Source organism: Urocampus carinirostris, chromosome 10 (assembly GCF_059441175.1).
Source record: "Urocampus carinirostris isolate Australia breed hairy pipefish chromosome 10, RoL_Ucar_1.0, whole genome shotgun sequence".
Taxonomy (NCBI): Eukaryota; Metazoa; Chordata; class Actinopteri; order Syngnathiformes; family Syngnathidae; genus Urocampus; species Urocampus carinirostris.
Genome location: NC_142358.1, coordinates 842,647 through 869,700, shown reverse-complemented (window position 1 = coordinate 869,700; position 27,054 = coordinate 842,647). Strand labels below are relative to the sequence as shown.

The window sequence follows — 27,054 nt, the reverse complement described above, 5'->3', positions numbered from 1 at the left end:
AATTTTAACACAGAAGTCCCATTAAACGGGTGAAATCAGATTGCTGTTATAAGCACTTTTTGAGTAACAACGAAACTGTTTTTGTGATTTCTGATTTTTTTTGGGGGGAGATATTATTTTTGTATTGTTGCTCAGGTCTAAGATGCCTGCTTTAAGTATCAAATAAGAGAGAGAGAGATGAATCTGTTTGACCCATGCACTTTGTTTGACTTTTGCAGAGAAATCAAACCTAATTGCATTAATGTGATTTTATTTACTTATCAAAAGGTTGTTGTTTTATTTTTTTATGTATGCATGCTACGTTTTATTGCACTCTTTATCTTGCTCAGATAAGGAGCATATTATGCATGTTCAATTAAGTTTTTTTTTCAAATACTTAAAATGAAAATGACATGAAATATTGTACTCTTTATTGTATTTCTTTAATTTTATCAAAGAAACAAAACATACTTAATGCATTAATATTGTAATGACGTTATATTTGAGGAGGTATCCAACAATAGAATAGTCACGTGGTGCTTCATTATCCACAGGATGAGCTGAATTAGGTTTCATAACTTTGATAGTAGGCTAATATAGCTAATACAGATGCAGCAGCACATGTTGCATTCATTATAAGGCTTATATAAAGCTTTTAATTGTTTGCAGCTCCAGACAAATTTATTTTAGGTTATTCCAATGTGGCTCTTTCAACATTTTGGATTTCAGAACCCTGCTTTAGGTCAAAATGTCAGAAACGACACTTCCACTCTTTACTGATTGGATCTTCGGTAAAGCTTGCCTACCCTTGATCGCAATAACAAAACTAGCTAAACTGTGATGTGGTTTCAATTGGATGTTTACTATGGACCATGAGAAAGTACATTTAATGAAAAATGGCTGTCAGATGAACGTTTTTCGCTATGGCTACACGTTTCACTGGGTAATGTGTATGATGCACGATGTACTGTGTGCAAATAGAATAATTAAAAGATTATCAAAAAGATTTAAAAAAAAAAAACACTATATATATATATATATATATATATATATATATATATATATATATATATTTCCTTCTATTTTGTTGACTTGGTCTTAAATTTGAGTTCAAAAGGCAGTTATACATTTTTTAAAAGTATTCAATTTAACTTGCCTTAAACTGTAGGAAACCTGTGATTGTCAAAGCTAGTAATGGAAATGTATTATGCTGAGTTATCAAAAATGTATTCACTACTATTGCTTGCATTTTCTTCTTCTATTGTACTGTCGATTTAACCACCTCTGTACTTGCATGTTTGCATGCTGCCTCCTATGCAATGCAGATGGAAATGAAGGTAATATATATTAAATATAATTTTGCCTGTATGCGTCCCAGACCTTGTCTTGTTAATACTCATTTTCAGTTTGTCACTTTTGGTCTCTTCAGCTCTTCGTGTATTCTTAAATAGTCAATATTGGCTCTTTTATAACCATGGTGGAATTAAGTATAAGTACCTGTTACAGCTGGCCCCGAAACAACTAGCTAATCGACCAACTTTTGAATCTTCAATTTTATCAATTGATAATTCGCATGCTTGCCTTTTGGATAAGAGATTCTCAATTTCAGATTCTTGACAGTGTATATTGACCATTTTCTTTTTGCCTCCATTGTAGCACAATTTCTATCTTGGCATTGAATCAAAGTGGAACATTCAGCTGATCTTATATCAGAACTCGGCTCGCAATTTGGCAAATTACGCATTTTTCAAAAATCTAACATGGGTCAGCCAATGTGTGGATGCTATTTTTGAAAATGAAAAAGTTGCATAGTATTCACAGCGCTTCACTTTTCCTTGTTATGTTATATTAGAGACTTACTATAAATGAATTCAGTTAACTTTTTTTCCTCAGAATTCCACACACAGAACTCCATAATGGTTTTTGAAGTCAAATGAGTTGTTTGTAGACTGCTTAGACAGGATTGTCCTGGACCTCAAATCTGGGAAAGGGTATGTAAATTGTCCTGAAGCTTTAAAGGTCCCAATAAGCACAGTGGTCTCCAGCGTTCATTAATTGAAGAAGTTCTGAACGATTAGTTTTATTCATATACCTGGCCGCCTAACTTAACCAAGCCCGCCTTTAAGGTATTCCCTCAACAGTTTTTTTTTAATTAGACACATAACACATAGTGTTCCTTCACACGATTATTCAAATATGTTGCAAAATATTTCACGCGCCAGTGGACTCCAAAAATGTAATCTCAAAGTTGACCCATCTGTCTTGTTTCATGTAGATCTGTGAGGTCTATGAAGGAACCCAAAACTTTTAAATGGCGAATCACATTAATACAACATGTTAGGCAACCTCCAAAAACAGACAGCGTATTTCTTCTTGGGCGAGGTGGGAAACTGTGGCTTTTCGTTTGTGTTTTTCGCTGTGTATGAGTCACGATTGTTTTTCCATCTAGCGTCCGTTAGTGGTCCAGGGTTATCCTGTTTAGTTTGATCTTGGTTGGCGTTCATTGGGTGACCAATATGTGTTTTTGGCCTGGTAGCCTGGTGTAGTTGCCGGTTTTGCCGTGTCATTTGGTTTATTCTCGGCTAGCTTCACGTTCACTTCTTTTCGTTGTTGGATCCCATTTAGCGTGGCTGCTCACTGTGTTAGTGTTAGTGCTGGTTTTGCAGTGTCCCTTGTTTTTTTGCCCCAGCCAGTTCTGCGTTTATCGCCTAAGCACACAGCCAAGATACAAAAAGATCAACATCTCTCGAAAGATCTAAAAATGGCTATGCACTAACGCTTGCCATCTAACTTTAGAGATTGAGAGATGAATAGGTAAAACTGCTTAAAGATAGGTGTGCATTGTATTCAAAAAGAGGCTGCTAGATGTGTATCAACAAAGTACTGAGCAAGTCTTATGTACATGTGCTTTTTTTTTCTAAACAAATTTGTAAAAATACCACAGCGGATCTATTAACATTATAAAGGACCCTTCCGACCCTGGCCACCCTCTCTTTGACCCGGTGCCTTCTAAGGTGCTACAGGCCCTTTAGAACAAAGACAAAAAGGCTCAGAGACTGCTTCTTCTCCAAGGCCATCACCTGCCTTAACGAGCGCACAAAACCTTGAAATACTGTATATATTGGGACTATTTTTTTTTTTTTTGTAACTCAGGGGTCGGGAACCTATGGCTCTTTCTATGAGTACCTGTGGCTCAGAGACAAATTTGATTGCATGCAAATGTTCTCCTTCTCGTTCAAAACTTGAGCCATTAATCCTGTTCAGATACACGGAAGGCCAAACCAAAGCTGAATTACAATGCAGTCAGATTAGGGCACGTTTTTCACTACAATTTACAGTCAAGGTGTCACACAAAAAAAAGAAAGAAAAAAAAACTCGTTTTGGCTGTACAACGTTAAAGAATCCTTCATATAAAAGCTCACTATATAATCTGTGTTCAGTGTTCAGATACCTTATGATGAAATCCACAGAACAAACTGTAAATATGCTAAAACACCGGAAGAGAACTTAGTTATTTGATTGGGTGGGTGGGAGGTATTGGTGGAGCTGTGCAAAAAGTGCAAGCACTCCCTCCCATCTCTTGCCCTACGCCGTCTGCGCCAAAGGTAAGCACATTAGGCTCCCTGTTTGCAGAATGTTGTGACATTTTTACAAAATAACTGCTTGCATCTGGTTTTGAAACCAATATGTATGAAAAAAAGGGTAAAAATTAGTTTAACCGATCTTGAGTAATTGCAAGAAAGAGACAAGTTTAAAGTGGTATGTTTGTTGATTTTGGGACACGGGCTCTGGCATTATTCTCTTTTCATAATTTTTATCAAATCATCAAAAATAAATGTGCTGAAGACTAAGCTTTTGTCTGGGGCGCGGGTTTAGCAATTTTGTAAATTTGTCTCATAATATATGTTGTGGCTCTTTCCCAAAATAAAATTAATATATTTTGCTTTTATGTCTCTTTGAGTCTAAAAGGTTCCCGACCCCTGGTGTAACTGCTTAAAGTTGTTTTTGCTTTTATGGACTTTTTGGGTCAAAAATGTTCCTGACCCTTGCCATAGAAGGTAAAATGCGGTATTGACAAATATTTGGGGGGAACAGAAAAATAAAAGTATACTGTAGTGCTTTTTTAGTAATGTTAAACTCCCTCACGCATGTTTTTCTTTTTTTTTTGGGAAAATTAATTTTAGCGGGACGCAGGCAATTTGCTTGTCATGAATGGGCCCAGAAGGCTGCTTACCTCCTGGGATGCACCTTAGAAGAGCTCTCTTCTTCTATTTTCAAGAACCAAGCAAAAGGCATGAAGCACTCCAGTTCATTCAGGGGAGGACAAGACGAAAATACCCTCAGTGACACAGGTAGAAATCAAACAAATGTATTTTTTTCAGATAGCAGTTTTGTGTACAAATGGGTAGAATATCAATCTAATGCAGGGGTCTCCATCGAGGTGCCCACGGGCACCAGTACATTTCAGGTTCTGAAAATATCTTACCAGTGCTGAGTCAATGGGATTTTCAGTAAAATTATTTTTACTGTTTGAATGAGTCTGTTTAACCCTATTTTTACTAATTAACCTGGTAATGACATGGTTATAACATGATGAATTGTTATTTTGGAAATGTAAATAAATTCCAGTTCATGGGTTTCATGGATAAAATAATCTATTGAAGTATTGATATTTATGTTTAGGCAAGAAATTCGGAAAAAAAGAATGAGAATTTATTCATGTATTAAGCAACTTTATATATCTTCATCTTTTTACGGATGTATTTTACAGGAAATACCACAAATTAAAATCCAATTTATGAATTTTTTAAAGCTTATGAGCAAAAAATGCACATTTTTGTAGCTATCTTCCTACATTTTTAGTTATTTAACAAGCTATCTAGCTAGCTTTTTCACATGCTATCTCTGCATTATTTTATCTTTTTTTTTTTTTTGCTAGTTAAATTTTGGCCTTTTTACTATCTATTTAGCTTTTTAGCTTTATATATCTATTTACTTGGCTTTTTACTCTTTTAGCTAGTTTAGCTCCCTTTTAGCTTTTTACTTGTTTACGTTGATAGATAATTATCAAGCTACTTTTTAGATATTTAGCAAGACATCTAGATAATCTCCTATTTTAGAAATTCATATCAAATTTGGTGCCGTTAGCTCTCAATTTGAACAACGTTGGTGACGCAGTATTTAGTGTCTGGGTTTTCGGGTGACTGATAAGCAATGGCAAGTTTGGATTATGGATGGTATACTATTTTGAACCTTCTTGTGGGTTCAGAGTTGATGGCATTTTTCATTGTGGAGATGGCATTTCTTCACATTGAAATTTGTTTTTATTAATATTGAACATCTGTGGTGCCTGCGAACCTGTTCTCAAGATAGCTCAGCAATACTGGGTCATGGGGATTTTCTAGTAAAATGATTTTGTTGTGGTTGACTAAGTGAAATTAATCCTACTTCTTACTTTCCCCTTTCCTTCCCATTCTATGTCTTTCTATATTTTTCCCTCTCTTTCTTTCTTTCTTTTTTTGTCTTTTCTTTCTTTTTTTCCTTTTCCTCTTCTTTTTCCTTTTTCTCTCTTCTTTCTTTTTTTTCTCTTTCTTTCTTTCTTTCTTTCTCTATCTTGGTATTTCTTTCTCTTTTTTCACTCTTACTTTTTTTACTTTTACTTTTTTTTTCTGTTTTTTTCTGTCCGTATTTTTTATATTATTTCTACCACTAATAATTTACCTAGTAATAACATAGTAACATAGTAAGTAGTACAATAAGAACACTGGTCTTGATCCTCAAAAGACTGCTTTTTGTAAGAGCAAAATTATTCAGATTTACCCAATTTTGTTGCCAACATTTTGATTTTTGTTCTCTTCAGACATGTTCTCTTAAAACAAGCTACGGCCACATGCAACCTTGCAGGCTTTTTAACACTCAAAATATAGCAATAGATAAAGTACGACTAATATAAACATGTTATTGCTTTTTGTGATAACAGGGTCCCGATTGTATTGTCCCTTTGTGTGACTACATAAAAGATACTAACTAAATATCGAAATCAGTTAGTTGGATATTATTTTGCTTTCATTCTTTATAGAACAAATACCATATAAATACTACTACAGTAATACTTTATTATAAAAAATATTAATTCAGTAATATTACCCCAAAAATACAACAAAAATACAAGTACAATAATCTTACATAAAATACAAAAGAAATACGACAATGATAGTACTATGGATTTACTACACAAATTCTACTGAAATACTACAAAAATACTACTTTGGATATACTTCAAACCACTTCCGCAGTTATACAACAACAGCACTACGGTTATACTATAATACAAACACAGTACTAGAGGAATATTACTACAGAAATACTACAAAAATAAAAATCCACAAATACAGACACTTGCCTACTTACTTACTTAAGTTGAATTTGTCTTCATGCTAGTTTGTATGGAATGTATGTTTCAGGATTATAGAAATAACTTTAAGGTTTAAATAAGTATGTTTAAGGTTTATAGAATTATGTTTAAGGCTTGTATAAGTAATCTGTATTGTTTTATATTAAAAATAAACATTTAAAAAAAGGATATGCTCTATAAGGATAAATAAAGTGAAGTTTAACTTACTTGTGGAAGATGGGCTTCCATAGTTAGGCTACTTCCTCCTCTGTTGTAGAAAGCCGAAAAAAAGCGATCTAACCATTTTCTCAACCTCATCAAGCTTTTTTATTCCACTTTAATTTAAAAAGAAACGGCTGGCCTCTTTACACTTGACACCAACCATATTGAATGGATGCACGAGATTAACAAACCATAAAAATGTCAAAGTTCTTAGCGCGCAGGAGATACAGTATAGAATGTTTACACACCAGCTAGGAAGAGGAAGCCAGATTTCTTCTTTGAGATGGATGCTGGGTGAACTACATTACTGTCCTGTACAGTTGTTTTCCTGTACTAAAGGTGCAACACAATACAAAATCTAACTTACAGCAATGTCCGGATATTTTTTGACATCCCGAATTTTTTTTTTATATATACCGTTTTTCGTAAGTCGAATGGTCGAAGTCTTTACAACAAAAATAATACTATGGAAACTAGTACAAAAGTACTGTTGCAGAAAATCTCCATGAATACTCCAAAAATATAACTACAATAATGCTACAAAAATACAACATAACTACAGCAAATATCCGACTGCAGAAAAAATACAAAAATAAAACTACAGTAATATTGGGGTGTGGGTCTATCGCTTAGGATCATAGGGGCACCATTTTCTGTGGTGTGTTTTGGGCAAGTACAACGTGGTTGTGCCCATCACTCTCCAGGCCTGGAACATCTCGTGTATTAGGTGAATATGCTAACCACTGCTTTAACTGTGATAATTTCAAAACCAATTTGACGAGACAAATCTATTTTAAAAACATAACATATAGATGTCGGCATGCATATTTATTCTTAAATGAAATACAATAAATCACCAGAATGGGCCCCTTGGCAACATTTTTTTAACCCAGTGCGGCCCGTGACGCCATATAAATGCCAGACCCCTCTCTTAAATTGTATAACTGATTTCAATGTATAATGTTTTTAAGAATGAGGAATTTGACTATGTTCCCTTTTTCATCTGTTTTATTAGTTTCAAAGGTTTCTGCTTTCGAATGTTTGGAGGCAATGGCATCAGGTCTCTACACAGAGCTCTTCAGTCTGGTGATATTTCTTATAAACAGGTAACACTCTTGAAATCACAGATAAAAGTATTACATTTATAAATTTAAAACTCATATCGGTGATTTGGTCTGTTTACTCGCCCATACGATAACTTTAACTAGCACTGCATCGGAAATACACTACAGTGCTACCTCTACTTACGAATGTAATCCATTCTGGCTTTGTAACCTGAAACATTTTTAAGTATAATAGCCTTTTTAATGTGTCGGAGCTTTTCGAAACTGTTGCTAACTAGGCAACAGATTATCTCAGATAGTTCTACCCATTCACCCCATGACTTTATGGCCTTCTTAAATAAGACTTTCCCCTTTATATTTCTCTTTCTTTCTGTATGCTCTTTGTCTCTTTTTTCCTTAATTTTTACTTTCTTTTCCTTACACGCCCTCTCACACTGGCTCTTTAGGTCACCAGTACAGTGGAACCTCGGTTCTCGACCATAATCCGTTCCAGAACCCTGTTCGAAAACCGATTTGTTCGATCACCGAAATCATTTTTCCCATTCAAAATAATGTAAATCGTTTTAATCCGTTCCAACACCCTGAATGTTTACCTTGAATGTTTTACGTAAACATAAAGCTAACCCAGGCTAATCGTACGTCCGCGTTATCGTAATCTTCTGTACGAAAGATTACGCTAACATGAATGTGTAAAAATAAAAAAATCCGGTCGTTTACAAGTCATTTAGCACCCGGGTCTCCACAACAAGTGGTGAGCAGTTCATTGGAAAGGGGGCTCCGTTCCAACACCCTGAGTGTTTACCTTGAATGTTCAACGTAAACATAAAGCTAACCCAGGCTAATCGTACGTTCGCGTTATCGTAATCTTCCGTACGAAAGATTACGCTAACATGAACATGTAAAAATAAAAAAAAAAGGATAATGAAAAGAATTATGAATAGGATTTCTTACCTTTGTGGTGGTCAGCGCAGGTGGACAGTGGGTATTCCCTAGCAAGATCAGACACTCGCACACTTCCTTCATATTTTGCTATTATTTCTTTCTTAATTGCAATAGTTGTACGCACTACTTTTCTATTTTCACCTGTAGCAACTTAGCTGCTTGCACTGACTTTTTTCGGAGGCATAATTAGGGGCTAAAACACTTGGTACGCCTATATTAAAATCGAAAGCAAAACGAAGCACGTCCGCACGCGATAACAGTTGGGCACGAAATGAGCGATCTAAACCCGTACGCCGCTCAGCATCGCACCCTAGCGTACGCACTCACACATTACTGGCGTTCGAACTCCGATTTTTTGACCGAACAGCGAAGCAAGAATTTCTGGAAATTTTTGGTCGGACTCCGATTTGTTCGAACTGAGAGGCAATCGAAAACCGAGGTTCCACTGTATAATACAAAAATTACGTATAATCATCCCACTTAATTTAAAATTTTCCTTCAAAACTATTAATTCTACTATTTTAGCTTCACCTATTTAATGTGAAAATGATGTATCTTGATCTGCAACAAGTTATCTTACTTATTTGTATTTTAATCGATACATTTTCATTCCATAATTTTTTTTAGTAGAAAGTATTTATTAACGATTTTTCAATATTTTTGTTAAAAAATGTCTTCAAATTTATTTATGTTGCTATCGCCGCCATTGTTTCTGGCCACGTGAGTCCCAAATTTCAGGCCGCATGTTCGTCTGCAATCCGCGAGAATCCACTCAGAAAAAACAACTTTCCCGGGTTTCGGCACCAAGATGTCGGAGCTATATATTAATTACATTGCTGGCAAAAATATTCAGGCCTAGACATTTATTAAGTTGTAAACTACTGTGCAAATGTAGTGAGCCCGCCATCTTGCTTGGTCGCCCAGGCAGAACTGACAACATCCGGGTCAGTAGGCGTGGTTTATTGAAAGGTCGCACATGCGCAGTGAATGGATGGAGTCGCACATGAGTGTCACGTCACATTACAACGGAAATTAGACTGAAAACGTATTACAATGGAAATAGACTGATCTTTGAAACGTGACTATGTGTGTGTGTGAGGATTACTTGTATAATTAAAAACAGAAAAACAGGTTAATTTCATAGCATTGGAGTCTGGGAAATACACAACTTAAAAATAGTTTACTTTACAAAATGCAAATGCACCAATCCGTTCCAAGCCCTGCAAAAGTATTTATTTTTTAATAAAACATAACATACAACAAATACATGTTGAAATGAGATTACCCCCATTAAACATAAAACAAGAGTCACATAATGTAAAAAGCAAATAATAAAGCGAATAATAAAATTGTTTACTTTTTTTACTGCCCTTTTAGTTTACTGGTCCTGAGCAGTGTTTTTGGCCTAGCATTTCTTGAAAAACTGATGACGTCCGCTTTTGACAACCCTTTGTAAATGCGCTAGCAAGACCTCATCATAATGAGCGTTAGCCCAACCGTTAAGCACATTTTCTGAGTGATTCCTTTCCACAAATTCCGAGACTTCCTCCTGCACGACAGTGTTGTTTTCATACCTATCTATTATCTTCCTCTCCTTTTCTCCTTGTCCACTTTTCTGCACGTCTTTAATGATAGCTCTTCTTGCCGGTACCATACAGTAGTGTTTGCAGAGCTGCAAGAGGACACGAAGAGCATGCTGAGAGAACTGGGAGTGACCAATGACAGCGCGTACTGTTCTGTTTTGACTTGGTATCCTGAGACGCCTTTGTAACTAGACCCCATATTTTCCCGTTCAGGTACTTTGTAACCTAAAACTTTCGTATGTAGAGACATTTGTAAGTAGAGGTACCACGTCTTGTTGACCATGCTTTGAGGGTGTGACTTGTTTGCTAAGGCATTATATCATTGATTCAATTCTTTGCAAGAGCACACTTTCATCATTGATTTAGCACCTTGATTTTGCTCTTAAAAACGCACCAGATTGATGCTTCTGAATTTAAAATGTAAAAAAAACTTTTATAAAAAAGTGTGTGAAAATGACACTGAAAAATTGTAAAATACAAAACAATTTTAGCTTTTTACACACAGATCAGATTTAAAGTCGAACAACAACACAAGATGATAAAATGCAAAAAATAAATAAATAACTACGTACAATTCTGTTTTAACCAATTTAGACAGAGATCCTCTTAAAAATAATTAAAAAAATACTGTAAGTCAAATAAAAAGCAAAAAATCAGGAGTCTCTAATATTGAAAGATTAAATGCACTCTTCTTCCGAGCAATTTTATTATTATTATTCTGCTTTTTATGCATACAGTACTTTCTTTCTTGTCTTCTGTATTGAACTTAATTATTACCCAACACCTATAGAGCCCTTCCCATGTTAAAATGCATTGTTGAAACGGTACGGCAGAATTCATGTCAGTTTATAGCAGCCCATTGACACAAAAAGATCGTAGATCACTCTTAGGAACTCCTCAAAATTGCACCAAGTATGTGCTAGCTGCAAGATAGTGACTTTATTTAGGTCATTAAAGTCAATAAAAACGTGTTTTATGTTTGGCACTGGATTTCTTCATTTGAAGGTACTGCAACAATTGAAAAATTGGCCTTGAAAGTGTTTGAAAAGTGCTTGAATTTGGCCATAAAATAGGTGTGTTTTCCGCTTCAAAAAAGGTTGGCGACCACTGCAGTAAAGGAACAAAATATGGCAATTGATGGTGTGCTTGAGGAAATCTGATTTTGAAATTTGTTTTGCATCACTAAGGTATATTCAGCATTGCCTTGTCTAGTCATTTACCTTGGACCCTGTTCTGTTATGTAACCCAGACTAAGGTTGTTGGGAAACACGTAGGTCGACATGATCAATATGGTGCCATTTTCAATATGTTTCCAGAGCTCTGAAGTCCAGTCAACATTCTTTGTGCTCCCTTCTGATCGTGGACACGCCAGGTTACCAGAACCCTCGACTTGCTCAGCAGCAACGTGGTGCAACGTTTGAGGAGCTTTGTCAAAACTACACCCAGGAGAGGCTGCAGACCTTGTTCCATGAACGAACCTTTGTCCAAGAAATGGATAGATACAAGGAGGTGCTGTTGGGCTGTTACATCACAAACTTTACAGGAGTATTAACAGGACATAAACCAGGGGTCTCCAACGTAGTGCATGCAGGCACCAGGGTGCCCCCTAAGGACTGCTGAGGTGTCCGCCGGGGTCATTATGATTTTCTGGCAAAAAATTTTTTATTATTGTTTGTATGAGTTTATGCAACCCTTTTTTGATAATTAACCTGGCATTAACATAGTAACAACATAGTAATAACATGATAAATTGTTATTTTAGAAATTCAAATAAATTCCAGTTTATGGGCTTCATAAACAAAAACATCTATTCAAGTATTGATAATTATTTTTAAGCGATTAAGAGAACAAAATGAGAATCTATGTGTTACGCACATTTACTTATTCATCTTTTTACTGATTTAGAGAAAATACAACAAACCAAATTTCAATTAATGTTTTTTTTAAAGCCAATAATCAAAAAATGTGCTGTTTTTTAGAAAGTGATCTGGTTGACCCTTTTAACTTTGTACATTTTTAGCAACTTAGAAAGCTATCCATCTCTAATTAACATTTTTGCATGCTACATAGCTAACATTTTACCTTTTTTTTTTGCTAGTTATCAAGCTAAATTTTGGCCTCATTTCTAGCAAGTCATCTAGCTTTATTTTTGGTTTTCTGTCTGGCTATTTAGTTGGCTATTAAGCTTCCTTTTAGCTTTTTACCTGTTCACCTTTAGGTTAGCCATCTAGCTACCTTTTAAGCTTTGTAACTGCCTATCTTCCTACTTTTTGTGCTATTTAGCGATTTATATAGCTAGATTTGCACCTTTTTAACATGCTATCCAGCAAATATATGATCTTTCTTTCAAGCTCAACTTTGGTTGGCCTCCTTTCTAGCTGGCTATCTAGCTTTATTAGTCCATCTATCTGGCTATTTAGTTGGATTTTTACTCTTTTAGCTAGTGATCTAGCTCAGCTTGGTAGCCTAGATGGTAGGGCGCTCCGAGACTGGGAGGTCGCTCGTTCAAGCCTCGGCCGAGTCATGCCTAAGACTTACAACATTGGTACTCATTGCCTCCCTGCTTGGCGCTCGGCATTAAGGGTTGGAATTGGGGGGTTTGGTCACCTGGACTCCCAACACAGCAGTTGGGTCTAAAATGGTGGCACCCTGTTTGGCTGCGGCTGCATCGGCTCGCTACAGTTTAACTGTACGGGTCAGGTGTATCGACATTTCGTTCTGTGTGCATGGTTACAAAGAATGACAATAAAAGTAAATTCTATTCTATTCTTCCTTCAATTTTACTTTTCTAGCTAACTATTGAGCTACTTTTTAGCTATTTAGAAAGCTTCATAGCTAGTTTTTTTACATTCTTTGCTTGTGGTCGAGCTTCGATTTTACCTTTTTTGCTAGTTATCAAGCTTTTGGGCTCTTTTCTAGCTAGCCAGCTAACCTTTTTAGCTTTCTATCCAACAATTAGGATGACTTTTTACTATTTAAGCTAGCTATCTAGCTCCCTTTTTATTTTTTACCTGTTAATTTTTCTAACTAACGATCAAGTTACCTTTTAGCAAGCCTTCTAGCAAGGTTGCTAATTTAGAAATTCATGTCAAACTGGGTGCCTTTTGTGCTAAATAGTAACAAAAAGTAGCCCTTAGGTTGAGAAAGGTTGGATACCCCTGATAAAAACATTCATGTATGCTACACAAAATGCATGTGTTCACCCAATGATTGTATTAATTTTAGTGTATTTTTGGTTTTATACTGTATAGCTTAATAACTTTCTGAATCGTGAATTTTTTCTTATTTTTTTCAACACAATCATATAAGGTCATAACGTATATTTTATAAGTAGACTTCTCTTCCATTGTAGATAACTAACCATTCACCTTGTCCCCTGCATTTAGGAAAACATAGAACTTGCTTTAGATGACATAGAGCCCAGTCCTTCAGTGTCTGTAACAGCAATTGACCAAGCGTCAGTGCAAGCCCTGGTAAGCAAAATCTTCCCCTCTATTTCTGTTTCAAGAGTTAACATCGAGGGTTCCTACGGGTACTTGAAATTCTTGAAAATGCTTGAATTTTCATGTTTTGTTTTAAAAGTCGGGAAAATGTTTGAATTTTGGGTGGCAAAAAATATGCAGTTGATTGAAAGATTAAATGCACTCTGCTTCGCAATAATCAATATTATTAAAATGAGGCCATACTTGGCTCATTTTCCTTCTTTTTATACAGACAGTCAGTGCCTTCATTATTGAAATGTCAATCACCCTTAGTCGCCAGGAACTTATTAACCTGGGACTAAGATTAGACTTCCACTCCTTTCACGACTACAATAACACCCACAACATCCCGAGGGACATACAAAGAACACCGGGATCTCCCTGGGTGATCTGCCCGCCCGACAAACGACGTAGACGGCGGAGGGAGCGAATGCAAAAACGAGGCTCTCGGGCAGGCCTAGCGGCTAGGCTAAGAAGGCGACCACACCGACAAGCGCATCCGAGTATCTTCCTGACCAATGCCAGATCCATCGTTCACAAAATCAGTGAATTTGAGCTGCGGATCGCAACAAATAGCTTCGTACGGAATTGCAGTATTTTTGTGATCACCGGTCTTGGCTTCACCGGCGGATCCCCAACGCTGCAGTCCAGCTAGCAGGCCGCACGCTATACCGACACGACCGCAACAAAGACCCCGGTAAAAAAGGGGTGGAGGATTATGCGCTTACGTGCATAACGCATGGTGCAATAACAGCAGAATCATTGATACACACTGCTCGCCCGATGTAGAGTTCAGTGTTCATTTTACCTCTGAAAAGTGATGGGTCCCGGGGACTCGCATGCTCAAAAATCTATGGGTCCCAACACAGATCTATGGGTCCGCAAAATTTAGTGTTATCGGGGTTGAAATTGTAAATCGTGACAAATATATAAATCTATATATTCATTCAGTTTTAATCATCACAGTTTATTGGTAATACAAATCAGTTATCACTTCAAGATTTTTCAGTTCGCAACAATATTGTACATTATACCAAATATTGCTGAAATAATTATATTAATCTATATATTCATGCAGTTTTAATCATCACAGTTAATTGGTAATACAAGGCAGTTATCACTTCAGATTTTTCAGTTCATATATTCTTCGTGGTTTGCTGTCCCGCCACAGTTGTATCGCCTTCTCAAGGTCCAATCCATTATCATCCTCCTCCTAGCGTAACCAGGAATATAATTGAGTCCATTTTGGCAGAAAAGTCTTTTTCTTGCCAGGAGTATTCTTTTGTTTATCTTCTTTCGTCGAATCGTTCGCTTCAACACACGTGTTTTCCTGCCTCCGCGATCTTCCGAAGAATTTCTCAGCCGTTTTTTCGTGCCGGAATTATTGCCATTGTTATTACTTTCTGCATTATGTTTAAACTTATTACTGACACTGCAGAAATTACCAATTTTGTGTTGATTTTACTTAGCCTTCACCTTCCCTCGACGACAAGCACCACAACAATGACGTAATCTCGAAGCAAAGAGATCTCGTTTGCCGAGATCGGCGTGCAGACGAAAACTCAAACCGCAAGACTAAACAACAATGGCGGATCTGCCTGACGAAAAGTTTGGAGTGCGGTAAATCCTTGTTTAAAAAAAAGTAATTGGATAATTATGACAATTTTGTGTCAAAGTTGCGTCCCTGGGACGCACATTGATTTGACACTATGCGTCCCCAGCAAAAATGATGAGTCCAGGACAAAGGGACGCGGGCAAATGAGAACACTGAGAGATTCTAGCAGTATCGTGTAGACCATTCTATCTACCGAGAGAGCTAACTGTGGTCATTGTGATAGCTGTTTACGTTCCACCGGATACTAATGTTAGCACAACGCTAGACCTCCTGCTCGCTGCTATTAATAAACAACAGCTTGCACACCCCGACAAAGCTTTTATTTTCGCTGGCGACTTTATTCAGGCATGCTTAAGGACTGTACTTCCAAAATTCTTTCAACACGTCGACTGTGCAACAAGGGGGGAAAAAAACATTGGACCGTGTGTACAGCAACATCGAAAACGCGTACAGAGCTTCCCCCCTCCCCCACCTAGTCAATTCCGATCACCTATGTCTGTCCCTCACCGCCTCATACACCTCCATCCGGAGAAAAACAAAGCCTGTAACAAGGACAATACAAACATGGCCTGAGGGAGCCCTCTCTCACCTGCAGGACTTTTTTCACCGGACTTGCTGGGAGGTATTTGAACACCATGACCTCCAGGAATTCACTGACACTGTTTTATCCTACATTCGATACTGTACGGATAAAGTCACAGTAAATAAAAAAATCAATGTCTACCCAAACCAAAAACCCTGGATGTCCAGCGGGGTGCGCACCCTCCTGAAACACCGCAACACCGCCTTCAGGTCTAGAGGCAAGGCTCTTTACAGGTTGGCCAGGGCTGACCTAAGGACCTCTCCTAAGGACGCAAAGGCAGCCTACCGGAGGATCGAGCAACTCTTCGCTGGAAATGACTCGGGGAGGATGCAGCAGGGTCTACAACACATCACAAACTTCAGAGGCCACAACCTGGCAACTGTTGGGGCTGATGCTTCACTAGCTGCGGATCTTAATCAGTTCTTTGCTCTGGAAGGCCACAAACAGCCACATCACACCCACCAACAACCAGCAGTAACACACTCACATTTCAGGAGCATGGTGTTAGGCATGTGCTGAAAACAGTTAACCCCAAGAAGGCAGCTGGCCCGGATGGAGTACCAGGCAGGGTACTCAGGGACTGTGCCGATCCGCTGGCTGGGGTCTTCACCACCATCTTCAACCAGTCCCTGTCACAGGCAACCGTCCCACCCTGCTTCAAAACCTCCACCATCATTCCCATCCCCAAAAATTCAGCAGTGGAAAGCCTCAACAACTACAGGCCTGTCGCTCTTACGCCTGTGGTCATGAAGTGCTTCGAGAGGTTGGTGTCCCAGTACATCAAGAACTCCCTGCCACTCACACTGGACCCCCACCAGTTTGCCTATAGGGCAAACCACTCCACTGACGACGCCATAAAAACACAGCACTTCACACTGTGCTGAGACACCTGGACCACAGGAGGAGCTACGTCAGAATGCTTTTTTTGGACTTCAGCTCAGCCTTCAACACCATTATCCCGGAGATCCTGGTGGAGAAACTCTCACACCTAGGACTCTCTTCCTCCGTCTACCACTGGATAATGGACTTCCTTTCAAACCGCCCACAGTCCGTGAAACACGGTAACCACGTCTCTCCCACCCTAACACTGAGCACTGGCTCTTCTTTTGAATGGCGCTGGATTTCTTCCTTTGACGGTACAAATGATTGAACAGTCCAAAACTGCCGCTTACCACAATAGCAAAACATTACATGCAACAGGAAACAAACCCTGGGAGGCGGCAGTGAGAGCATAGGATCCTACCTACTGGTCCACCGGTGAGATAGATGAAATACGAAAAGATAGTTGGATCTCATTATGCCGGGTACCATGGACAAATGTCAGAGAATCGGGAAACGAAAGTCATCCAACATATAAATAAACGCAGAAAAGCACGACGAGGAACACAGCTCTTTGGTGTATCTCAAGATAACTCTGACTTTGAAGGGCAATAAATAAATGCATTGTAAATTTGATGTTGGTTCACCAAAAGAAGGGGTGCCCCCACGGCCCTGGCAAAGGGGTCCGTCAACCGTCAACTGTGAATAAAAATGGGGTGGTGATAGGATAAAACTTAATTCCTTTTCATATGTCATGTATATCACTGTGGTTGGGAATCGAACCCATTGCATCCAACCTCAAGCTGAGGAAAAAGGAAACAACATTTTATACCAACTTTTAATCAAAAATTAGAGCTGCGTGTTATACACAAGTGTGCTTCATAAACAAATGTATTTGGTTCGAGACAATTTTATTTTTACCAGAGCTCGTTGCATATAGTGTATTAAACTGAGAAGTTAATCCTACTCGTTAGCTTTTAGTGTTCTCTGGTAAGACTGTCTTCTTGGATTTTGTGTGAAGCTTTTTAATGCTTATATAAAAGAACGTTTGGTGTAAAATCTGCTCTACATTTCAGGTCCGTACTCTGGCACGGACTGATGAAGCTCGTGGTCTTTTCTGGCTGATGGAAGAAGAGGCAGTTAATCCTGGGGGTTCAGAGGAGATCATGCTGGACAGGCTTTTCAGTTACTACGGTTCAGCACAGGGAGAGCACATGGGTAATGTTACCTGTCACTAAATGTAATTTATTCTCTTAGTAAAAGCTCCCAAAATCAAAGCTTCACAGCTATATGACAATCGCTTTTTAGCATGGTACAAGTTAATTCAAAGGATTCCTATGTAACGATCTACTAAATACACACCACGGATAATATAGTGTGCCTTCGGGGTAGGTGTTAGATCGGGCCTAAAAAAATCCAGCATGACCCGAACCAACCCTGCCCGCAAGTATTATAGCGAATTAGCCCGCGCCCGATCGATTAACCTGGTTTGAGGGACCAAGCCTCAAGCAAACCCCGATGCTGTGCTTCGGCACCGAAGTGCGCGTGGGCTTTGTCCCTCAAATCAGGTGTGCACTCTGGCACCATGTTATGCATGGCACCGAAGTTAGTTACTCAAGGAAAACTACTGTTAGTTTAGAATAATAATACTCAAATAGAAGTAAAAAGTAGTCATCAAAATAATTACTTGCGTAAGGGCTCCGAACAGCATGCATGCTGTGCAGATCCTGCACAAAGAAAAAATAAATAAAAATGGCGGGTTATGGCCTCAGCCCAAGATCTTACCTCTACTTCAGGGTAACTAGCGTTAGTGAACAGCGGAAAACTCAGAGGCACTGAAATAGTTGCTACATTAACTATCACTTTATTGTGTTCATAGCATTAGGTGTGATAGTGCACCTCCAGGAATTGTTGTGGATTCATCCAATTTGAAAAATAGAAGTCAAGTCAAGTCATTTTTATTTGTATAGCCCTTAGTCCCAAAAAGAGTCTCAAAGGGCTTCACAGGTTTTTACACAGATTATTTTTTCAGACTATTATTACACCATCCCCTGATCTGGAACCAACATGAGGGCAAGGAAAAACTCAAAAACCTCAACATGAGGAAAATGAAGAAACCTTGAGAAGGGACCTCACATGTGGCATCCCCCTTTCAGGATTACCAGACAGCAAAGGATGTTGGAATCACAAATAATACAGAGATATTGTCAACAAAAAGTATAGGTTATTCATATGCTATAGAGTAAAAGTGTGTTTTAAGCTTAGATTTAAACATTTCCACTGAGGTTGCAGAACGGATTTCAGGGGGAAGAGCATTCCACAGCACCGGTGCCCGGTTGGAGAATGCTCTCGAACCAGCGGAACACTTCTTGGCTCTTGGGATCACCAGAAGACCGGCGCTCTCAGAACAAAGGCTTCGGACCGGATCATAGGGGGAAATCAGATCTGAAAGATATGAGGGAGCAAGTCCATGTATGATTTTGTATAAGACTAAGAAAACCTTGAAATTACATTTTAGGCTAACGGGGAGCCAATGCAGGTTAGCCACAATCGGCGTGATGTGATTGGACTTTTTTGTCCTAGTTAAAAGCCTCGCTGCAGCATTTTGTACCAGCTGAAGACTCTTGATTCTGGACTTCGGGAGACCGGAGAGTAGTGCATTACAGTAATCGAGACGGGAGGTAACAAACGCGTGAATTATAATCTCCGCATCCGACTGAGACAGTATAGGACGAATTTTAGCAATGTTACGAAGATGGAAGAAAGCTGTTCTAGTAATTTTCTTCACATGTGTTTTAAAGGACAGATCAAGGTCAAATATGACACCTAAATTTTTATCTGAGTCACTCTGTGTGATGTGACATTTGTCAATGTTCACAGCAGTTTTGGAGAATAAGTCACAGCATTTAGATGGACCAATTCGGTCTTTTCAGAGTTAAGACGCAAGAAATTGAGTGACATCCACTCTTTTATCTCAGTGAGGCAGGCCTTCAAATTTCCACATTTTAGTGTGGCAGATTCTTCCAACGGAAGATATAGTTGAGTGTCATCTGCGTAGATTATACTTGCGAATAATATCACCTAATGGAAGCATGTAAATGCTGAAAAGAAGGGGGCCAAGCACTGAACCCTCCGGAACACCACAGGTAACACTAAAGGGCTCAGATGTCATTTCGCCATATTTAACACAATGCGTCCTATCTGAGAGGTAGGATCTGAACCATGAGAGGACGGTTCCTGAGAGACCAGTCCATTTTTCCAACCGTTCTCATAAGATATTATGGTCCACTGTGTCAAAAGCAGCACTAAGGTCCAGCAGCAGCAAAAGTGATGAAGCGCCAGATTCCATTGCCAGTAGGAGATCATTGGTTACCTTAATCAGAGCTGTCTCAGTAGAGTGGTTAGCCCCGAATCCTGATTGCATTGATTCAAAAAGATTGCTCTCTGATATGAAATCATTCAGCTGCTGTGCCACTACTTTTTCAAGTACTTTAGAAAGAAACGGTAGGTTAGACACAGGTCTATAATTACATAAGCTTTCTGGATCAAGGTTGGGTCATATCAGTGTATGTTTAATAACAGCGGACTTAAAAGCCGCTAGAACTACACCTGAGGAGAGTGATATGTTTATAATATTCAGAACTGAAGGTCCAAGGACCCCAAAAAGACCTTTAATAAGCGAACCTGGAAGCGGGTCGAACAGGCAAGTTGTCGGTTTGGCCGTATTCACCACGTTTTTAAGATTATCGAGTGACAGTTCACTAAATCTGGACAAATTCCCTGGACAGCCACCATGTCGTGCATCTATAGATTTCAGCCCTTTAGTGTGTGTTGTATTAATACTGTCTTTAACAATTTCTTCCTGTATGCATTGAATCTTCTTATTAAAGATGACCATTAAGTCATGGGCTGAATGGGTGGAACTATCTGGGATAATCTGTTGCCTTTTAAGCGATGCTACAGTGTCAAAAAGGATTTGGGGATTGTTTTTTTGTGACGCAATCACCTTCGAAAGGTAGGCTGATTTTGCAGGGGCAAGGGCCGCTTTATACTTTAACAAGCTGTCACACCAGGTTTGATGGAAAACCTCAGGCTTGGTAGCGCGCCATTTTCTTTCAGATTTCCTGCATTCTTGTTTAATGGATCTAGTTTCATCAGTAAACCAAGGCGTGCGTCTTTGAGGTCGTGATTTAAGCCGTATGGGCGCTACTAAATCCAGAACACTAGCCAGGGTAGCATTAAACTCAGACCAAAGTTCAGCTAATTCGTCTTAAGAAAGCTGTGTATGGCCCTGGTGCGTGATAAACAGTTACTACATAAATTGACAATAGGGAGGACCGCATAACAAGAGCCTCGAACGCCTTGTAATTATTACAGGTAAGAGGAGTAAATTTGAGCGTTTTTTCAGAAATTAGCGCTACACCGCCACCCTTCTTCAAAGGGCGTGCTACATGGCTGCTCACGTAGTCTTGAGGAGAAGCCTCATTTAGCGGTGAAAACTAATCCGGTCTCAACCAAGTTTCACAGAGACCAAGTTAAGTTTGTAATCATGAATAATATTATCAACAAATAAAGCTTTAGGGGCAAGCGATCTAATATTTAAAAGACCAAATTTTAGCTTTGCTGAATCGTTTAACTTAGCTGAAGTCTTTGTAGAGATCGTCACAAGATGTCGCGGTTTGGGTGCGTTGAGTTTCAGGCGTCGGTTGACTGGCACGACGGTTGAAGAAATAATGGTGGACTTAGACACATCTTCGTGTCCTTCTTGCTCCTTCGGCTTCGCACACTTCACACACTTCCCCGCACGACAACCCTCTTCTGCCTTCTGTCTTTACGGCGCCTTCGTCGCTTCGTAGGTGGAGTGGCTGACCACGTAGATCCCGGATCCCTTTGTAGCTCGTTCGGGATATCATAGGTGGTATAAAAAGTGCCCGAAAAGTCGAAATTTAGACGCCCACCCAATTGAATAAGTTCCTCCCGATTATAAGTCGTATTGGCCACGCATGTGTCCAAAAAAGAAAGCAAAAAAAATAGAGAACGGTAGTACATGCCCGCTTTGAGACTGGGAGGTCGGTGGTTCGCGCCCCGGCCGAGTCATTCCTAAGACTTAAAAAGTGGTCGGCGGCGCCCGCTGTTGGCTGCGGCTGCATCGGCTCGCTACAACGGGTCAGGTGCAATCGACATTTCGCTCTGTGTACATTGTTACACAGAATGACAATACAAGGAAATTATTATTATTACATAGAAGGTTAGCTGGACAGCAACTAGCCGCAGCATCCATGCGCGCCGCCATGTTGGATCAGACACCTAAAAAACATGTTACAAAGAAAGGGCCACTCTTTATTTTTCTTTCTACCTATCCATTCATCTATCGATCTATCTATCTATATCGATCGATAGTATAGATAGAATAGATCTATTCTATTTATCTATTTATATTTATATTTATGAGGGAGAGTATTTTGTTTGTTGGTTTTCTTAACCATATGCATACACTTTAGATACATTGAATTTGTGAAATTCATACATTAATTAAATAAAAGATACACTTTGTAATTCAGGGTCCAATCTGCTGCAACGTGGACAGAAGCCCTACCACTTTCTGTTGGGCCACAGCCATGGAACAGACTGGGTGGAGTACAATACCCAAGGATGGCTCAGCCATGCCAAACACAATCCTGCGTCCCAGAACGCAGCCACTTTGCTGCAAGACTCCCAAAAGTAAGACTTATTGATATTCTTGTCGCATGACATTTTCTTTTCAATTTCAACAAATATTCACAAAATGGTGAGGAAATTTAGTTCACCTTAAGTAAAGCTGCTGCAGATGGCATTCACCATTCATACTATTAATTCCTAATGACATACATGATTTATCATAGTACAGGGTTCGTATGGGTGCTTGACATCCTTGAAAATGCTTGAATTTTAATATTGCGTTTTCAAGGTCAGGAAATTGCTTGAATTTTGGGTGATGTGCTTTTAAATGCTTGAAACGGCTACCATTGCCATGTTTCTTGACACTCTATGTACCGCGCAAGAAATGAAGAAAATTAAGAGAAAAGTGTGTTAAAAAAACTCCGCTAGCCTGGGCTGGTGGATTGTCCATATGGCGTTGTCATGTGAAGGGTCACTGCCTCCTACTGGTCACACGCAAGATGACAGATCTATTTAGAAATCCAGCTCTTTTGGCTCAGCTCACTGGGGAAAGTTACTCAGATTTTTTGTTTTTTTAAAAATCATATATTATCAATAATAACAAAACATTGTGCACTAAATTACTTAGTTATTAGTATTTTAATTTTGTGCAAAAGTAAGCAGTTGATTGAAAGTAATTTTGTGCAAAACACTTGAAATATAAATTAAGATAATCACAGATCTGAAAAAAAATGTACAATACAAAATAATTTTTACACACTGAACAGATATAAAGTCTAACGACAACACAAAATTCTTGAAAATCCCCCCCCCCCAAAAAAAAAAATTATTTGTTCAGTGCTATAAAAAAATGATAAAATAAAAAAATAAAAAAATATTTGCAATTCTCTTTCCGAAAAACACAAAAGATATAACTTAAAACATCCATCCATCCATCTATTATCTGTACCGCTTATTTTCAGTAGGGTCGCGGGGGTGCTGGAGCCCAGCCCAGCTATCTTCTGGCAGTGGGCAGGGGACACCCTGAAGTGGTTGCAAGCCAGTCACAGGGCACACAGGGACAGACAATTTGCTCGCTCCTTCGCACCTTGGGACAATTTGAACTGGCCAATGAACCCGAAATGCATGTTTTTGGAATGTGGGAGGAAACCGGAATGCCCGGAGGAAACCCACGCATGCACGGGGAGAACATGCAAACTCCACACAGGACGTTTGATCTCATGACCTTAAGAACTGTGCCGCACAAACAAAAAGCATAACATCAGCAATCTCTAAGATTGAGAGTTTGAATGCATTCAGTTTATAAATTTGGTACTTTTTTTTTGTATTAAACTTAATTATTACGCAACACCCATAAGGCCCCTTCCGTATTTGTAAAAAAGTGTGATTTATTGAAGCTGCATTGTTAAAGCAGAATGTCAGAATTAATGTCCGTTTATCGCAGTCCATTGACACAAAAGATTGCAGGTCTAAGATAGGATAAGCTCAAAATAACAGAAATGATGTGCTAGCAGCAAGACAGCAAATTTATTTTAGTCATCAAATGATTTCTTTTTTTTTGAAAGAAATTAAAACAATTGAAAAAATAGCCTGGAAAGTGCTTGAACAGTGCTTGAATGTGCCCATGAAAATGATTTACAGACCCTGATAGTAAAGCTAAATTTTCTGCTCACACAAAAGGAAAAACATCAGCAGTTTGTTTGCGGGTCGAGTGAGCGGAGCAACAGTGTTGTCAGGCTCCATTGCTGGTCTGGAAGGAAGCTCACAGCTCGCCTTGCGGAGGGCCACTAGCATGAGGAAGACCTTCACTACAGGTGTGGCTGCTGTTAAGAAGAAGAGCTTGTGTATCCAAGTGAAACTTCAAGTGGTAAGTAAAAAGGTTTGAATAAATTATATAATGTAGTCCACAACTACATATAATTAAATTCTGCAACTACACTTCAACTTTCTTGATACATGCAAGAGTGCTTGAATTTAACCCTACCGCCTTTCTGACTGCCAAACACTTTAAAAAAAAAAATTTTTTTTAGTCGTTGGCCATTTATTATTTTTCATCTTTTGTTTTAACAACTATTTTATAGTCAAAACAAAACAAGTACACGTACATACATAACATACACATACACAGATTGCTCATGTTTATCTCCCACCTTTGTCATTGCTGTGTGCTAACTAGGGCTGCAACAAACGAGTAACCAGCTAAGATGGGAAGCTGACGTGGGCTTTTTAACAAATGTACATATTACCCATGTTGGTTTTTTTGCTATTGACCTTTTTGTGTACTGTTACTCATTTAAGTCAAGTAATGTTTATTTGTATAGCCCTTTATCACAAGGCGTCTCAAAGAGCTGTTCAGGTCAGACTATTGCAAACTACAGGCTATTATCACGCCGTCTGATCTAAAACCAACATCTATTGCTGCCTGGTCATCCTAGAAGGGGGATTGTCACCTGTAGGGCCCTTCCTCAAGGTTTTCCGTTTTCGTCATGCTGAGGTTTTTGAGTTTTTCCATGCCTGCATGTTTGTTTCAGATCAGGGGATGGTATAATTGTAGCCTGTGCACTCCCTTGAAACACAATGTGATTAAGGCCTATACAAATAAACGTCACTTGACTCTACTTGACTAGTCGACTAGTAATCAACCATCAAAACGATTAGTTCACTCATCAGGTATTTCCTTTCTGATTTAGCATGAAGTTGTGGCAAGTGATAATCGACACAAGAAAAATTGGTACAACGAAAATTATTCTTTTATTGAACATATTGCGGATTCGTATAAAAATTAAATAAAAATACCTAGTCACAAACCACTTAGGCGTTGTGGTCAGTTTGTCCATTTTTTAAGAACAGGCAAATGAATAATAAATTAAAGTCAATTGAACATTTTTATCCCTGTAAACCAAGAACTGGTTCATTAGAACCAGTAGAACAGTAAAAAAAAGAAATATAATGTCCATTTTGCGAAGTACATTCAGTGGTCAACTGCAAAGTCTGTCACAAAAGTACTCAACGAGTCTTAACAATTTGAAATCAAACGGTTATAAGAACTGACGTGTGTTCTTTGGACTGCATGCATTTAATTTCAAATACATTTTTTCAGGCACAGTCTGGCATAACTCTCAAACTCTCTTTCATACCAAAATATGCATTTACAAAATGTACAATGCATGTCATCAAAACCGTATTGGCTTGAACGTTACTTAAATCTGTTTTGTTCAATTGTATGATAGTTCTCTTTAAATGTTTGTGCATCACAGATGTACTGCCATGATATGCAACGTCTGCTTTGCAAACTTGGCAAGTAGACTTTTTATTCACTGTGTCCAGGCTAGAATACTCCCAAATTTTAGTTTTGGTACGCGTGGTCGATGTTGATGCCACCTTTTGTGTATGCTACCGCTTGGGCCAGAGATACAATTGCGTACGTGACTCTCAGTAGAGATTATATTCGTGTAGAGATGCCTCTCTGTTGAAAAAAAAAACGCGTCTGGCTACGATAGTTGACAATTACATTTATTGTTGACTATTTCTTTAATCGATATTTTGTTGCCTAATCGTTACAACCCTAGCACCAATCCTCCCTTCCAGTTTTATAACTTGACACTTTTTGTGTAAGTAGTTGCCTCATTTAATTTTCTGACGTCCCTAGCAAGACTTTTTTTTTTTTTTTTAAGGGAGGTTGACTCAAATGAAAGTTATTTAAGTACAGTTCGATGAGTCTTAGATGACCACGGGAACCCAATATTGACCAAGTATCAAATATTAGTCTCCCTCTTAGTGTTCCAAGTATTGTCAACCCTTTTTCATCATGACCAGGCGTTGAAGCAATACCTGGAAACAGAGACCCACATCATACATTACCCATTAGTACCCACCAATTCATTTCCCCTTTGACAATCAAAAATGATGAAGTAATGTCAAAGGGTTGAGATTTTTTTGATCATTGGTTACAGATAACAAAACAGGCTTTGAAAAATACTTTACATATTACATACCTGTCAACCTCCACGGCTCCATGCCCTTACAAAATGTTGTATTTTCCTTTACAAAATACAAAATAATCTTACACCATATATTTTTTTTGATTCAACATGGCGGCGCATGGATGCATGCATGCGGCTAGTTGCTCTCCAGCTAATCTTCTATTTATTGCCGTTCTCTTGTCTTTTTTGCTTTCACTTTTGGACACATGTGTGGCCAAAAACACTTACAGTAGGGACGAACTTATTCGGTTGGGTGGGCGTCTAAATTTCGACTTTTCGGGCACTTTTTATACCGCCTATGATATACCGAGCGAACTTCAAAGAGATCCGGCATCCTTGTGGACAGCTATTCCTCTTAATAAACGACGACAACGGCGCCGTAAGGACAGAAAACAGAAGCGTGGTTGCCGTGCAGGTAGATGTGTGAAGCGTGCGAAGTCTAAGCAGCAAGATGGACGCGAGGATGTAACTAATTTCACCATTCATTCCTCGCCGGACAACCGAAGCTTTACACTCAGCGCACACGAAAAGCCACAACCGCGGCATCTTTTGAAGTTCTCGACAAAGACTACAAAGAGTTCAGCTAAGTCAAATGATTCAGCAAAGCTAAAATTTGGTCTGTTAAATATTAGATCGCTTGCTCCAAAAGCTTTACTTGTTGATAACATTATTCGTGATTATAAACTTAACTGTATGGGTCTTTGTGAAACTTGGTTACGCCCGGATGAGT

At 38.7% G+C, this 27,054-nt stretch overlaps 1 protein-coding gene across 4 annotated transcripts in view; it reads left to right on the top strand.

Moving 5' to 3' along the window:
* The window catches only part of myo18ab (myosin XVIIIA b), a 297,356-nt gene that overhangs the window by 89,610 nt on the left and 180,692 nt on the right, over window positions 1-27,054 (top strand). For all 4 annotated transcript variants that reach the window (XM_088345491.1, XM_088345490.1, XM_088345488.1 and 1 more), the window contains exons 12-18: window positions 4,164-4,331; window positions 7,611-7,701; window positions 11,501-11,693; window positions 13,571-13,657; window positions 17,760-17,901; window positions 22,245-22,404; window positions 24,022-24,208. In XM_088345491.1, the coding sequence (XP_088201617.1) occupies window positions 4,164-4,331; window positions 7,611-7,701; window positions 11,501-11,693; window positions 13,571-13,657; window positions 17,760-17,901; window positions 22,245-22,404; window positions 24,022-24,208 (1,028 nt within the window). The remainder of the gene's footprint in view (window positions 1-4,163; window positions 4,332-7,610; window positions 7,702-11,500; window positions 11,694-13,570; window positions 13,658-17,759; window positions 17,902-22,244; window positions 22,405-24,021; window positions 24,209-27,054) is intronic.